This window comes from Triturus cristatus, chromosome 10 (genome assembly GCF_964204655.1).
Source record: "Triturus cristatus chromosome 10, aTriCri1.1, whole genome shotgun sequence".
Classification (NCBI taxonomy): domain Eukaryota; kingdom Metazoa; phylum Chordata; class Amphibia; order Caudata; family Salamandridae; genus Triturus; species Triturus cristatus.
Genome location: NC_140593.1, coordinates 975,029,373 through 975,045,104, shown reverse-complemented (window position 1 = coordinate 975,045,104; position 15,732 = coordinate 975,029,373). Strand labels below are relative to the sequence as shown.

Below are 15,732 nucleotides of genomic sequence, written 5' to 3'. Positions count from 1 at the left end.
TCATTCAAGAGATCTTGACCAGTTGAACTGGGGCAGTGTGATGAGTGAGGTCTACATCATCATTCAAGATGTCATGGATAATTAAGGAACAACTGGAATTTCTGTGGGGGCTTCGGGGCCTCTATCGTATTTCAGCCCTGTTCTCTATTTGAGGTAGATGTATGTGAGAGTGGGTGGAGTGGGGGATGATTGTCCTGCTGATGGGGTTAAACTGAAAAGAAGCTGCAGTGTTGCAAACTCTGTCACACTGGTATTACAAAAAGTGGCTGTCAGAAGAGAGCAGATGAACATCAGTGTCTTGTATCATTATTTTGCCATTTGCAGTCAGTGATGTATCATCTTCGAATGTGTTGGAAGGTGAAAGGGTGTTCATGGCTTTGGAGATGCTGCTAAATGTTGGCAGAAAATTCCAAGCCAGCACTTCATATTGGAGGAGCAAAATATGATGTCAAGTTTTGTTAACCACAGCTGACCACAGCTAACCTTTAAAACTTCCAACAGAGCCCAGAGAAGCTATAGAGACGGTGATAGTGTGGCGCCCAGCTGCTCGTTTCAGCAATATAAGCCACATATAAGCTTCCAACAGAATGCGCTACATAGAACACTTCCCACGCCCCCTACGTAGTACAGATATGTCATGATTGGCTGTCACTGTGTTTCCAGTGGCATTTTCCACCATGGCACACTGTACACATTCAACAGAAAACATTAGATTAACCATTTAACATAAATTCGGCCAAAAACAGCGAGGCCATGCATTTGGCTATCATGGTACCCAACGGCACTTACCACTTAGAGCCACCTCACACACAGTCAACAAAATCATACAACCTAGGTCAGAGAATAAAACACAGCCACCCAACCAAGACATAGAGCAGAAGACAATACCAAGAACATATCAAAACAAACCAAATCAGACTCTGGTCTGTAATAGAAAGCTTTGAACCATTTGCAAAGTTGCCCGCAGACCCCAACGTGCTACCTATAGGAAGAAATGCAAGGATTACCAGTGCCACGGGCCAAAATGCATGTTTGCTTATACTTCCCCAGCAGAAAAGGGGTGTATATGATTTTGCAGCTCCCTGCTGCCACACTGAACTTTTTATTCCTCCCGTTTCTGTCGTGTTAAGGAGGCTGGCTGTCTTCAATGGCACTACAGGGGGGAGGTGGGGGGGGGGGGGGCAGCGCCAGCCCTGAATATGCCACTTACATATCAGTCGCAGAGTGCTGCTATGCAAGTGCCAATAATATCACAGAACTTTTTGAGAGATTTGCGGGCCACATTGGGTTCGCTTTGGGGTCGATTAAATCAAAAAGAATAGAACATTCAAATCACAGCTGATGTGGTTTGTAAACCAGTGCGTCCAGTGTCACTGCTGAGTGCACAGTTTTAGAATAAAATCATATTTGCCAAGAAGCAATGGATTAAACGGTTCAGCACATCTAATTAATGAAGAATTTCATTTTCAAACGGATAAGCCATAATGCTACTTAAAGCACGAGGAACAAACCTGACTCTCTGCGCCGAAACATTATTTTGATACTGCCTGAGAAAAAACGAAATGTCTGAAGAGGGCCCGTGCACTATTTTGGTGGCCGTGGGACATCGAATAGATTGTTTCTTTATTTGTTGACTATAGAGGAGCCTGGCGAACTTTCTTCTGGGTTTAGTATCAAATGCCATTCCCGTGCCTCCCCAGGGGATTCACTATTAAGCCCTGGAGCTCAAAGACACCGCCTCCTCCGGCCCGCCAGCTTTCCAATTTTATAGTAAAGCATACCACTGTGTGGCTGTAAGTTAAGACTTCCACACTCCAGCCTCGTGAAAATGCTTGTCTGTGCCCGGGGGGCGGATCGGGTTGCAGCTGTGTGCCGGCGCCTCACCTTGGCTTTGCCCTCGGCACACGCACTTTCCCAGCAGGCTGACTAATGTTCTGACCCGGCCCGGGCCTGGTTGAGCAGCGCCTGTGCCTGTCAGAGTTATTCGTGTGCTCACGGTCTACGTGTCCGTCCTGCAGTTTCAGGACATCCCGATCGACGAGGCTTCTTGGGAGCCCCCCCCAGTGACCCCGGGGAAGCCCTTTAGGACTAGGCCATCACTTTGACAGATGGAAAAACACGTTTGCCTGCATTTTCATCGTTTTTGAAATCGTGCGCAGCTTTTCCCTAAGAATATTCAGCTGTCTTATGGGTGTGGTACCTACCTGTGGGAGACTCGTGCACAAACCACGACTTGCGTGTATGAGGACTGTTCACTTTGCACTTCCCGTTTCTGCACTTCCCGTTTCTGACTAACGTTCTTCTTTCAGGAGATAACTGGTACAAGAAAGCCTAAAATGATTATTTTTCTGGTGTTTTTCACAAAATGAATCCTCCCGCGTCCTGACAGCTGAAGCTCTGCTGCTGCCGCGAGGACACTTGTAATCAAGGTGTGTGCAGGTGTGTTTGCAGGTGCACTCACCCTGCTCCCCTCGAGCCGCGGCGCACGCGGACAGCTGGTCGCCTCTCTGAGGGCAGCTGTCAGTGAAAAGCCTGCAGGCGCCACTCCTGCCTACACTACAGCAAGTGGCACTGAGTCCACACCACCGGCCAGGAAGTGATGCGCGTGGGAGGACACCCTGCATGGTGACGGGACACTGTGAGGGGACAGACAGCACCGCTGTCAGAGGACTGCGAGCTCTCGGGAAACTGCGAACTAAGGGGATTTGTGAAGAAACAGTACGTTGTGAGGGCAAACAGGAGATGTGAAACGGGACTCACTGCACTGTGAGAGGATACTCCGTACTGTAAAAGAGCGCACTTCGCATTGTGGAGATATACTGCTTTGTTAAAGGTTACATCATACTTGCTCTCAGTGGACTCTGCGGTGAAAGGATGAACTTCAGTGTCAGCACACAATGCAGTGTGAGAGGAGACTGTAGGAAGTGAAGGCCCGCCACACTGGGAGTGTGTGCGCCGCACTGTTAGTGAATGTGCCTCATAGCATCTGGGTACACTGCACTTTCAGGGTGTACAGTGCACCGTGAGTGGATCTACTGCACTGCGAAACTACATACTACAGTCCGTGAGGATACAATGCACCGCCAGTGAATCCACTGTGAGAGGGCATGCTGGCACACTGAGCAGGGAAATGATGCACTGCACCGCAGGTGACTGCTCTTCACTGTGAGAGGATACACTGAACCGACATTGTGTCCACTGTGAGAGGTTAAACTGCGCCGTTAAAGGACACACCGCGCCAGGAAATGGTAGACTGCGCCGTGAGTGGTTGCACTGCACCGTGAGAGGTTACACTGCACCGCAAGTGACTCCACTGCACCGTGAGAGGATACACTGCACCGTGAGAGAATACACTGCACAGTGAGAGGATATAAAACCGTGAGAGGACACAACACTGCACCCACCGTGAGAGGATACACTGCACCGTGACAGAATACACTGCACCGCAAGTGACTCCACTGCACCGTGAGAGGATACACTGCACCGTGAGAGAATACACTGCACCGTGACAGGATACACAACCCTGAGAGGACACACTGCACCCACGGTGAGAGGATGCACCTCACTCTGAAAAGTGTTACTGCCTCGTGAGGGGGCCGCGAGCGCTCCCTCCTTGAGAGGTTACACTGCTGGGCGAGTGCGCACTTCGCCCCGCGGGAGGACCCACTCGCCTCCCTGGGCGGAGAGGTGTGCTGAGTCCTGAGTGACGCCGCCCGCCTGCCCTGCTCTCTCCTCCCGTCAGCAGCCGTGGCATGGAGCCGGAGGTGCGGCTCCCACAGCTTCCGCTATGATAACCAAGGCAGCCGCTCTGCTCCTCTCCCAAGTAAGTCCTCATTGGGGTCCCCTGGCCTCTCTCTGCTCGCGTCTGTTCTCATCACCCTCACACCTCATGGTGAGAGGTTTCTGGCACACTGCGCTCGCTGTTTCACCCTTTTCTCCTTTGTAAAGTGCATGCCATCTATAAGTACTTTTATGAATGTTTCTTTCGGCGTTGATGCAACTTGTATACGGAATACGGTAAAGTTTCGTGCTCACGTCCGGATGCAACGCCTTGACCTTGTGAGGTTCAGAGGCGTCTGTCATCCTATAGGATGTCTCCTCATGTTGTCTCGTGCGATGCGCCTATCCTGTATACAGCTGAACAAATTAAGGCAGTCCACCTATTTAAAATCACCAACGCACGTTGGGCAACGGAAGGGTAGCTTGAGAAATGGATGGAACTCATTATTGGGTGGAAGGAACCCATTGTCTGTATGTTGGCTGTGAACACACTTGCATGCGAGTTTATTTACCTTTTCCTGAAACCTGACAACTGCGCCTCATACACCTACCTCAGAGCCCCAGCAGCCGACGGAAAAACCTCCTCATGTTACCTAGATGTTGTCGTATTTATTATATACTTATTGCATATCTCCTAGCATCTCTGTCTCCCGATAGTGCTTTGAAGCATCTTCTAGCCTTAAGCAGCACTATACGAGGAAAGTAAACAATGTAAAAAAATAAGACGAAGCGTTCATCCTAATTAATGTCGACGTCAGCGCATGCGTTTGGAAAGAAGGGTATTTATGACATCCAGGTTCAGGCGTTAATTAACTGGTTCCAATATTTTTTTTTGGGGGAAGTCGACGATATTGTCCCAATGAAACTTTGGCCCAGAATTCCTCTTATTTAGGGCAAGTACTGAAGTGACGCCAAGTGCTAATTTGTGACGCAGAGCAGTGCCGACCTCCTCCCCATTGCAAAATACATTTTGCCCTATGGGTGTCTGCCCTGATCCCTGTTACCACTATTTCAAAGATAACGGACAAGAGGGTTGGCGCTCTAGGTCGCACAGCCATTTTACTCTGAGCTTGATTGAAAATATATTTTGCTCTTACAAATTCGAACAGTGTTCTTACTGAGTGGGATAAATACAACTGTTAGATGTACATAGTCAGATTCCTCGTGATTCAAGCAGCGTGGCGGCCTGTCCTTTTGGAAATTATATTATTTAGCCGTGTTGAACCTTCTACTACATAATTTGCTGATTGTAGCCCCATGACCCAAGGCCGTTTTGTAATGTAATTTTGAACTTTTCAGCCCAAAATATACTTTGAGCTGAAAAAGTTCACGCATTCACAGGACAAAATAGCTTTATTTCACGGAGTGAAATTGTATTAAATTATATGTAGGAAGTAACTATTAACTTTGGTTTTAACTTGATGTTTTAGTGTTTTGGGCATAAAGGATATTTTAATTATCTCCTAATGTATAAGAAACTTGTTGCACAAAAGTTTTATATGTAGTTGGTCATCAAATTTATGTGGATCTCTTTGGAGTTCCAAGAGCATAAATAAAATAAACTTAAACTCACAGAGTGCCAATCCCCTCTTCCATTTTCTCTGCAAAGGGGTCTAACGAGGAAGGGTCAGACTGGCACAGAAAATAGCCCCATTGCAACGCTGCAGACTGCTGCAGTGTTGTTTTGCATAAATATCGGTACATCTGAGCTTGCCTCTCAGAAGACATATAAATGTAAAAAAAAGTATGAGGGAGCAAAGGTTTTGCTGATTGACATAGGATATCAGGGTTATATCCACCCTAAAACCTAAGTAATCGAATTTACAGTATCAACAATACAGGAAAGAACACTACGTGTCCAAAGATATTTACCTGCACACATTTATAAAATATATGTATGTATAGGATTTATAGAGCGCAGGAATCACCCCCAATGGTTATAACTTGGACATATCTTGAGAAGTGTTACTTAATATGTATACCAGATAGTAGCGGTGCTGCTGGGCTCTTCTGTTTGTCCGAAAAAAACAAGTCATAGCAGAGTATTATTTATAAATGCTAAAATTGGGCAAATATAGTTTTCTCTTTATGCAGCACTTCCTTGGAAAATAATATTTTCACATGTTCAAACTAGGTTTGCCAGATGGTCCTCAATTCATCACGGTGGCAGATGACAATACGTCTACCACCTTGATTGGCCACATATAGAAATCACCACTGGCCCAGCGGTGAAGTTTGTACTCTGGCAGGAATCGCCTTCATGGCAGATCCTGTCGAGGTACAAAAGTTTGGTAATGTGACTCATGTAGCATCCACCCTCGCTCTGGAGCATGCAAATGACTACGCCACACACGGAACTCTGTAATACACTTCTTTATTCTTCGACTTGCAACCATTAACTGTAACGTACTGAGTCATAGACTTTATTGACTACACCCAGACACACTCAAATACCTCCCAACTGATTAAGTAACTTTGTTAGGAGTCTGCCTAGGACCACAAGGGTCTTACTGTTGACTCAGATGTTTGACTTGGTCACTCAGGTGGGCTTGTTTCACTCCTGAGTTCCGGAGCTGACGAACATCCAAGCTGATGTTTGAAATGGGATGAGTCTCTGGTAATGGACTTTCTGTGGACGTTGAGAAGTCACCATATGTCGGATTTCTAAAAATGATGAGTAACACCTGGTGGTCTGTGACAAAGGGGAAATGCTTTCCTTACAGAAACACATGAAAATGTTCACAAGCCCACATTACAGCCAGGCTCTACTATCGCTGGCTAAGAATAGGTGCGTTCAGTCTGAAATAAACTTTGGCTAGCAAAGGTCACAATGTGTCTTTGAGCATTTGGATGTCCATTGTGTTGAGCAAAAATTATGCAAAACCCCACCGGACATGCATCTACAACAATCTCAGTAAGTCATTTTGGATCAAAGTAAGCTATTTCAGTTGTATTTTCAATAGCGTTTTTGATTTTCTTGAAATTTTGATCACAGTCAGAGGACCTTTGGAAGGGAACATTCTTCTTTGTCCACTCTCGTAATGGGGCACTCACGTAGCAATAGCTGGCCATGCCTAAGAAAGACCACAGCATGGTTACATCTTGCACGGGACAAGTGGATGGCAATGCTTATACCTTTTCAGGATCAGGAGCCATTCCCCCTTCAGAGAAAATATGCCCAAAGACTTTGAGTTTGGTTTTGAGAAACTCACACTTTACTGCATTTAACGTGGAACCTGCATCGGCAAGAAAACAACACGCTTGTGTAAGAGTTTGTTATGTTCCTTTCATGTCGCCCCAAACACTAATATATCATCACTGTAGTTAAAAGCCTGTGTGACAAGTTGAATTACTCAGAAAATTGCATCCTGAAAGATGTCTGCAGCAGGTGACACACCAAAACAGAGTCTTTTGTATCTGAACAAACCAATATGAGTTGAAAAACTAGTAATGAACTTACAGTTCTCTTCCAGCTGAAGGTGATGGTATCATTTGTTCATATCAAGATGGGAGAATATTTTGGCACCATTCAGTTGTTTAAGCATGTCTGCTATGTATGGACCCGGATGTCTTTCTCTCTCGATTGCTTTATTGGCCGGGTGCATATCAACGCAAATGCACACTGCACCTTCACTGTCCTTTTTTGGCACTATCACTATTGGTGAAACCCATGGCTTTGGACCAGTAGAGCGCTTGATGATGTCATGCTTTAATAATGTTTCCAGTTCTTTCTTAAATGCCTCTTGTAAATAAAAAGCAATCCAACGGTTTCGCTGAGCAACAGGACAAATGTACTCATTATTGTGAAGTTGCATCTTCATTGTCTTAAGTTTCCCTAGTCCATGAAATAACAGTGGGAATTGACTTTCTATTTCAGAGTGTGCATTGAGGTTGTAGTTCATGGATATCAGTCCAATGTCAGCAGCAGTGCTGATATTGAGTAGACATGAATTCGGGAAAGTACCTTAGAGAACACAAATTGGTGCTTGAACTATCATTTTCTTACGCCTCCTAGTCACTATTAATGACCCTTGACTTTGCAATTGCGGCAAAGCAGCCCACATGTACACATTTGTTTTTTTTCTCGATGGCATTAGATGTGGTACCAGAGACAGTCCAAAGTATTTTTCTGCCGGCATGATGTTGATTTGATTGATGCACCACTGTCTATAATGAAAGTTGTAGGTCAGTCATTCACCTTTAGCGTGATCTTAGGGCATCGGCCATATCAGTCAGGTCATTTCATGTGGCAATCTCTCTTCGATTTGTGTTCTTCTTTGCAAGCAGCCAGTCCTAAATATGCATGCTTTTCTGTGGTCGACATCACCATTTCACATCCATCTTCTTCACTGTTGCTCGATGATGATTCTGAAGAGCCTTTGAAAGAGGACTGATGACAATTGACTTTGTTTAATCCCTACGTGCCTCAATTGATGAGGGCATTAGGCCTTGTGGGCGTGGCTAGAATGCATCTGAAACTTTCTTGCACTCATTTTCTCTTCTCACCGTGATGTACTTAGTTTCTTTTTTAACTTGCAGACCATTATGAAATTATTTTCTCTCCCACAGTCTAACCATATCTGATCAATGGAGGGACATTTACCTTTATGTGGACACGAGAATCCACATCGGAAGCACAATTTCTTCTTCTTCTGAGACATTGTTTTCTGGACCTGCTCTTTGTGTTTCCACTTACTTTTCATGATCAAAGATGATTCATTCTGGGTTGTTCCAGCTTCCATATCATCAGCCTGTTGATCTGCACGTTCCTCAGCTCTCGCACCTTTTCTAGAATGAGCATCTCTCTCAGCATGCATCGTCTGAATGAATTGTAGAGGCAACAATCGATAACTCTAAGACGCATTGCTTTTTCGTTATTGGATTCACTGAATTTGCAATGCTTGATGTGGGTATCAAGTATTTCAACAAACTCCTTCATTGTTCCACCAGCTTGCTGTCTTGCCTAGTTAAAAATGCATCTTTCATAGTCCACATTTGGCATTGGATTGAACTTGGCTTCCAAGGTTTCCTTTATTTGACGGTGCAATATTTAATCAGCTTGTGGTATTTCCTTTATCCCTTCTTTCACATCATCACCTGCAAGGTTGTTTAAGTGTTTGATGATCTTTTTGTCATCTACTTCTTCTAGAGCATCTATACGGTCATCAAACTTTTGGATTCACGCAGTCCATATGGCGCAAATATTCAGTTTTTTGGTGGTATTGAATGGCAGTGGTGGTTTCAGGAACACTGCAGCTCCATAACTTGTGTGGGAACTTACTGACATTGAGTGTATATGTTGTCCAGTTGATGGTTGCTGCTAACTCAGAACTGCACCTTCTGTAAGCATCAGTTGTATGCTTACCTCTGGGTCATTGCACCTAGGCTGATGTCGTACAGTGCTATCTTCTTTCTTGATGGTGCTTCACGTTCATCACCGCTTCAACTTTGTGCATTGTACCTGGTCATCGCTATCTTTAGCGTTTATTTGCACTTGATCCTCTCCGCCTCCAGCGCTTCCTTGCACCTGGTGGTCACTTCCTTTACTGCTTCGTCCTGCCTGGTTGTAGCTGGCTTGAGAATTTCTGTTCTGTATTGATGATGTCTCTGTGTTACTCTGTGGCGTAGTATCACTTCAGTTGGCCTTACCACTCGGATTCTGGCAAGTTCTTTGATGGTGCTCCTCTGTAGGGCCTTCACCTTCTATGAGAGCCTTGTATGAACTAGAGTGGGGCTTTGACTCCACATACACCAACCACAGCTTGCTTCTTGGGGCTCACGTGGCACGCACAAGCAGTTTGCTGGACCTTGACAAACTCTCCGGGAAAGCAGTCTAATTTGTTTGGGTCACGCATCCCCTACTCATTGTAAGTTGAAGCATGCATTCCAGCTCTAAAGCACTGAAATGACTACTCCACACATAGAACTCTGTATTGCTTGTCTTTATTCTTCGAAAGGCAACCGTTAACTGTATGTACTGCGTCATAGACTTTATTGACCACACCCAGGCACACCCAAATACCACCCAACTGATTACGTAACTTTGTAAGGAGCCAGCTTACGACCACATAGGTCCTGCTGCACATGATCACACAGCACTACAGATGGATGTTGTTGGTTTTGACAGCTATCCCCCAAACTTTAACAAACTTTGTGTTTTCCAAAATCAAGCTCCCAAAGTGGAAATCTGTTATTTAACAACAACAAAATAGTGACCCCCTACACCCAGGGAGGTTTATTCCTGTGACGTGGGGGTCATTATTTTTTTTCTGTACCTTAGCACCAAGTAAAACAGTATACACACTGTAACCCCTAATTAGTCGGGCAGAGTTATACCTTTCCACTTTCCACTTACAGTGCCTACTCTGTTGGGGTGTCAGGAGAAGCATTCTATTGACAAAGCCAACAATGTCTCCATCAACAGAAAACTGGAGATCCTCTGGACCCTAAATAGTATGGTTGGATCATCAGTTTGGTTGCCAGAGAACTCTGCAACTTTTGTGACAGAGTACCCTGTCCTCCAAACTCTAAATCAGCCCCTGAGTGTTATTAGCTGAGATTCTGGTGATCCATAAAGTTGTCTATAGCAGTGCTTTATGTATTCTTTCAATGATGGTAGCATCAAGATGCTCCAGGATGAAAGTGTTCTCTAAATATCAAATGCAAGATTTATAAGTCAGTACTGTTGACCTGGCACAGATTCACCCTCAACCACTTCTTCTAATAGGTCTTTCTCTCTCTGAACTTTGAAGTGGGAAATAGAGACCTATTCATCTAAAAATAGTTGTATGCTTAAATCCCTGTAATGTGAAGTTTTTATAAACTTTTTATGGCACATGGATCATGAGATAATTGTCAACGTACAATATACTTGATATCTTTAGGATATGTGAATTGGGATAGTGTCTGTGAGCACGAAATGAAAGCTCTTTGCATTTTTATACTTACGTGGTATCGATTCTGAATGTATAAGTGATAATGAATGTTTGATGATTAATCAAACTGATAGGTATGATTGAGATCTTGCAGTGTAGTTTATTGATGTCCCAAGGGGAAAGTGTTATTTGACGGTATACAGGCTAGTCCATAACAATTGATTGGTAAGGTTTTATCATTTGTAAAGTTTTTTGAGAAATCTTAAATAAGTTCTAGGGAATTCATCGCAACTTCTCAAAGTTTTTTCTTTCAGAACTTATACTTGAAAATTATGAATTGTGTTGCAATTTATATCACCAAAGGTTAGATGTACAAAGCATTTTTCCGGTCGCTTACGACCCGATTCACAGAATCAAGCCATTTGCAATCAGAAAAATGGTTTTTCAAATGTACGAAATGCAAAATGCAATTTAGTAGCTTACTACCAAATTGCATTTTGCAGTTGTGATTCAGTATTTGCAAGGGGCGTGCTTTGGGTGTCCCTTCCAAATACCTATTCGGTATGGTATATATTAGTGTTTTGCAACCTTATTTCAATTGCAACACAGCAATAATTTTCCACCATTTTAAAGATGGTGGTAACCCATTCACATAATACCCCTTTCCTCTTTGCGAATGTTGAAAAAATATTTTTTAATAGGAGGCAGTGGTCCCACAGACCACTGTCTAATCTTACAAAATTAAACTTCAGAGTACATTTTTTTCTTTTCAAACGCATTTTAGTAAAAAGTAAAAAGCAATCGCAGAGGTGTTGGTCTGCTGACCTCAGAAGTCCATCATCCCTGTGATGGCTGCGATTCCTAATAGATCACAAATTTCGACCAACATCATTAATATTCATGAGATAAGTTGATTTGTGACCTACTAGGAATCACTATTTGGGAATAGGAAAAAAACATACATTAGGAATACCAATATCCTAATTGTGATTCGGAGATAATTGCAATTAGGAAATTGGTATTCCTAATGTCTGCACCTCTTGCCTCAAGAGTCTAAATTCACACTAACTAAATAGGTCTCCATAATATGCACACAAAATAGGTAGGCAATCTCAGTGTTTGCCTGCATGGATCATGGGTTGCGGGGTGGGCGCTCGCAGGGGGGTTAGGGGGGACGCGGGATGCAATGTAAAAATGTTTTAAATAATAAAATAACACTTACCTTGCCACCTCCAGGTCCTGTGTTAATGCTCCTGCTATCCTGCGCCCAACTCCAAGAAGAAGCCGGCAGCTAAGCTCCCTCCCTAAGCCAATCACAACACTGCAATGCATCGTTGTGATTGGTCTGAGCGACTTGACACGGTGCTCAGCCAGGGGCAGGAGGGGCGGGCATGTTCTCCACACAGGCAGTAATGCAGCCTACATGGAGAAAAGGGAAGTGTGCATGACTGTTTTAGGCAGCCCGAGAGGGCGAACCAAACAGTCACTGCACACTTAGGAGTGGGCAAACCGCTCCTCCCCTGCTCTGCTGCCCCGCCCCATCCCCCATGCAAGCTGCCCCAGCAGAAGGACAAAATAAAATGATAATAACATTACGTTTTTATCATTTTATTTTTAGTTTTATTTTCCTGCTTGAAAGCAGTGGAGCAACACTCCTGAGTCTTAGCGGAGTAGCTGCCACTGGACAATCTTTCCTAGTTGAGCGCTAATTTCAACCACTTGTTTACTCCTAAATTGCAAGTCGAGATTTAATTGTGTACCTCTGCAGTTTTTTACAACACGATTAGTGTTAGGTAAACACTGGCTTAAATAACAAAGGCAAATAAAACAAGGCTCAGGTTTACACAACTCAGAAAGGTCGGAACCTCAAAAATGTGCAGTAGTTGTGCATCACATAACGGCTATACCCCACATTTTTTTAAAATTGCCTGAGCATATTTAAGGCTCTAAATCAATGCCTGAGTTAGAATGAGGGACTGAGTGTTCCACTGCTCACAATGCCATTAAGCATAGAAAAACAAGGAAAAGATAAACTTGAAAAAAATTAATCCGTAAAATGTTTCCATTTTTGATAGAAATGCTTTGAAAGACACAAACATACATTTTCAAGCTTGGTAGGATCGATTACAGGTAGAAGAATATCGCAGTTTGGTGAGCATTATTTCACAATGAAAAAAATAATTTAAGAAAAGTCAAAGTTAAATGGAGAAATGTAACAATTTTAATGAATGACAATGTAAATGTTGTTGTTGTAGACTTGTAAAGCGCACAGCTGCCCCAGCAACGGGGCGTCCCGGCGCTGTAGACCGCTGGGGAACCCAATATAAGGGGACTTCACAAAACTTTGCCAGTGAAACAGTCTTTTCATCCCCCTGGTAATATTAATGCAACTAAGATAAAACATGATCATTTCCTGCTTCATAGGCAGCATTTGAACCAATCTTCTTGAAAAAACAAACATCCCAGAAATCAACTGCTAAGCGTCTGCTTGAGATCCTGGACCATTGAGGCAGACATAGTCCGTATCAGATTGGTTTCCAAACTTTTGTTTTAAAAAGTGCCAAGGATATCTTATTGAAAGTAAAATAATCAGAAGGAAGATTAATGATAAATGAAATCTATTGATTATTTCTGCCTGTAACACTACTTAAGCCTGGTAATAAGTGCATTTCACAGTCCCAGCGAATGCATCAATTATTTACCAGGAAACATACCGCAAATAGATGATAAAGTAATTGTCTGGCATCCTTTCTTAAACTAAGGAGGAAGTAATGCTTAAAGTACCCCTTTGTCATTTCCCTGTTGTAAATATCAACATAAAAAGGAATTCTGGGAAATGCGTGTAACAATTGAGACTCATAAGGCGCAATTACTTTTGGGATAAGAAGTTATGCATCAATTCTTTATCCTGCAAGGCTTAATACTGAGTTTAGCCTGTGTACCAGAAGGTAAGAAACAAATTACAGCAAACGAATGGTTGCAACACGCAAGATAATATTTGCGGTTGTTTTGTTAATCTCTGTGATCTTAAAATCTGGTGTATTTCTGCAAATAGAATAATGTCTCTTTTGCAGATGATGACAGTCTAGTTTGCTGCTAAAATATACACCAGCACATACTTAGAAACAGCAATTCGCCTCACCAGCATACTTAAAATATGGCATATTACATGCAGCAATAACAATTTAAATCCTAAAACAATACTGATTTTGTAAACAAGGAAAAAAATTGTACATAAGCCTTACTTTCTCCATAAATATATTAAGGACCTCTCTCCTTATTATTTATCAACAAGGCGGACTGCTTTCTTTTTTTAACAGGACAGCATTAGAGGAGACAAGCATTACACCAGCAAGTTCTTGTCGACCCTCACACCTAGAAGTATGCAATTTTTGCTAGAGCATATGTCAAGTACTTGCAGATATCACACATCGCACAAAAAGTGAGGTAGTGTAATCCCTCTGCCACCACCCACCTGATGATCAGTGCCATTCCTCATAATGCATTTACAGCCAGCCTAGAGCTCCCACGAAAAGCACCCATGATAAAACCAGCAAATGGCGGATTATATTCTGGTCTATTTCCTACTTGAACAGCAAAAATTATAGTCACTGGACCATAGAACCTGTTTCCACCTTCTCTTCTGTAATTGTCACAATCTTGCATTTCGGAGAATGGAAAAAGTACAATAGACATTAAATAATGTAGGCCACTTTTGTTTTCTCCTCTCACAAACATCACATTAGATTACATCAACATTTGGGTCTCGTACAGCTGTTTGGAAGCTGCATTTTTGGAATCCCAAGTTGGGTTCATGTTCTATGCTAGGTCCATCAATGATAAATCCAGGAAAGTCCTTTGATTAGGAAACTCTTGCTAGCTGCACAAGAAGATTCTTCCATACTTGCAGCAATGATGAGTCACAGCACTGAGGGCTTTATTAGATCTGGGGCTAGACTAACTAAACACACTGTAGCACTGCCTTCATGGGTACATACTTTCACACCTGCCGCGCTTGCATAATGCAGCACCATGCACACATCATGCACATTGCTGCAGCTGGAATACGGGGACCATATGACCACTGCTCTGCTCTGGCTGCGTTGGTTGCCTTTGAGTTAAAAAAGTCTATGAATTTTCCACTGAGTCTTCCATCAGATGGGACCAGCGTTTATCTGGCAAAATTCGGCACAGCGATCTTCACGAGGAGCCTTTAGAAAATCCAAGTTTTTTTTTAGTTAATCAGCTCAATGCAATGGGAATTCGATTTACTGCTCATATTTCTTCAAGTAATCGGGCATTTAACCCCTACTAGAAGAAATGGAAACCTCAATTTGGCACTGCAAGTCAACTCTGTAATTCTCCTGTAATGCAATAATTGTAATCCTGTTTTTATTTTTATATTAGCAAATAGGACTGCAGCAGTAATCTTTGGTATCCAAGCAACGAGCTCACTTGTGACAAATGTGCACTTTATAAAATCCCTGAAGAATGGTAGTGTCAAACTTCTCTTTAACTACACAGAAAAAGTAACAAAACTCTTAAGTAGAAAAATACAAGAAAACCACTTAGAGATCCTACCGGGAAATCCAAAGGTTTTGGAGTAGATGCTTCACCCACTAAACAGTAGCATGCTTCATCATCTGTGCCCATTCACCCACTGGTAGGTTGATACCACCAGGGCGTACTCCACTATTAATGGAAGTTCTTATATAAAATATCTATCTGGATAAAGCAGGTATCCAGTTGAAAGAATAAAAGGTTAAAAAAAACCCTCATGGTATACCCAGTCAGAATTTCTATTTATTAGTAGGCTACTGTGGGTCTGTTAAAATATAAGTGCAGGGTTCTAATTGAGTATTATTGTCTCAATCACCCCCGATTCTTGAATACATGTTTTGGGCCCCACAAAGAGCCTATACAGGTATGGGGCCTTCTTCAGGGCTATTAATGTATGCCCCTGCCTTTTTTAAATGTGTTCCATGCACCTTAAGAAGTTATAAGGTTCTCACCTCAACTTGGATCCTTCTTTATTTCAGGGGTACCTATATACATAGAAAAGACAATATGCTGAAAG

At 43.0% G+C, this 15,732-nt stretch overlaps 1 protein-coding gene across 1 annotated transcript in view; it reads left to right on the top strand.

The window, feature by feature from the left end:
* The first annotated feature begins 1,904 nt into the window (after positions 1-1,904).
* CRHR2 (corticotropin releasing hormone receptor 2) overlaps positions 1,905-15,732 on the top strand; it is a 1,438,337-nt gene continuing 1,424,509 nt past the window's right edge. Inside the window, exon 1 of the mRNA XM_085628878.1 lies at positions 1,905-3,823. Within this exon, the coding sequence (XP_085485004.1) occupies positions 3,788-3,823 (36 nt within the window). The 5' untranslated portion in view covers positions 1,905-3,787. The remainder of the gene's footprint in view (positions 3,824-15,732) is intronic.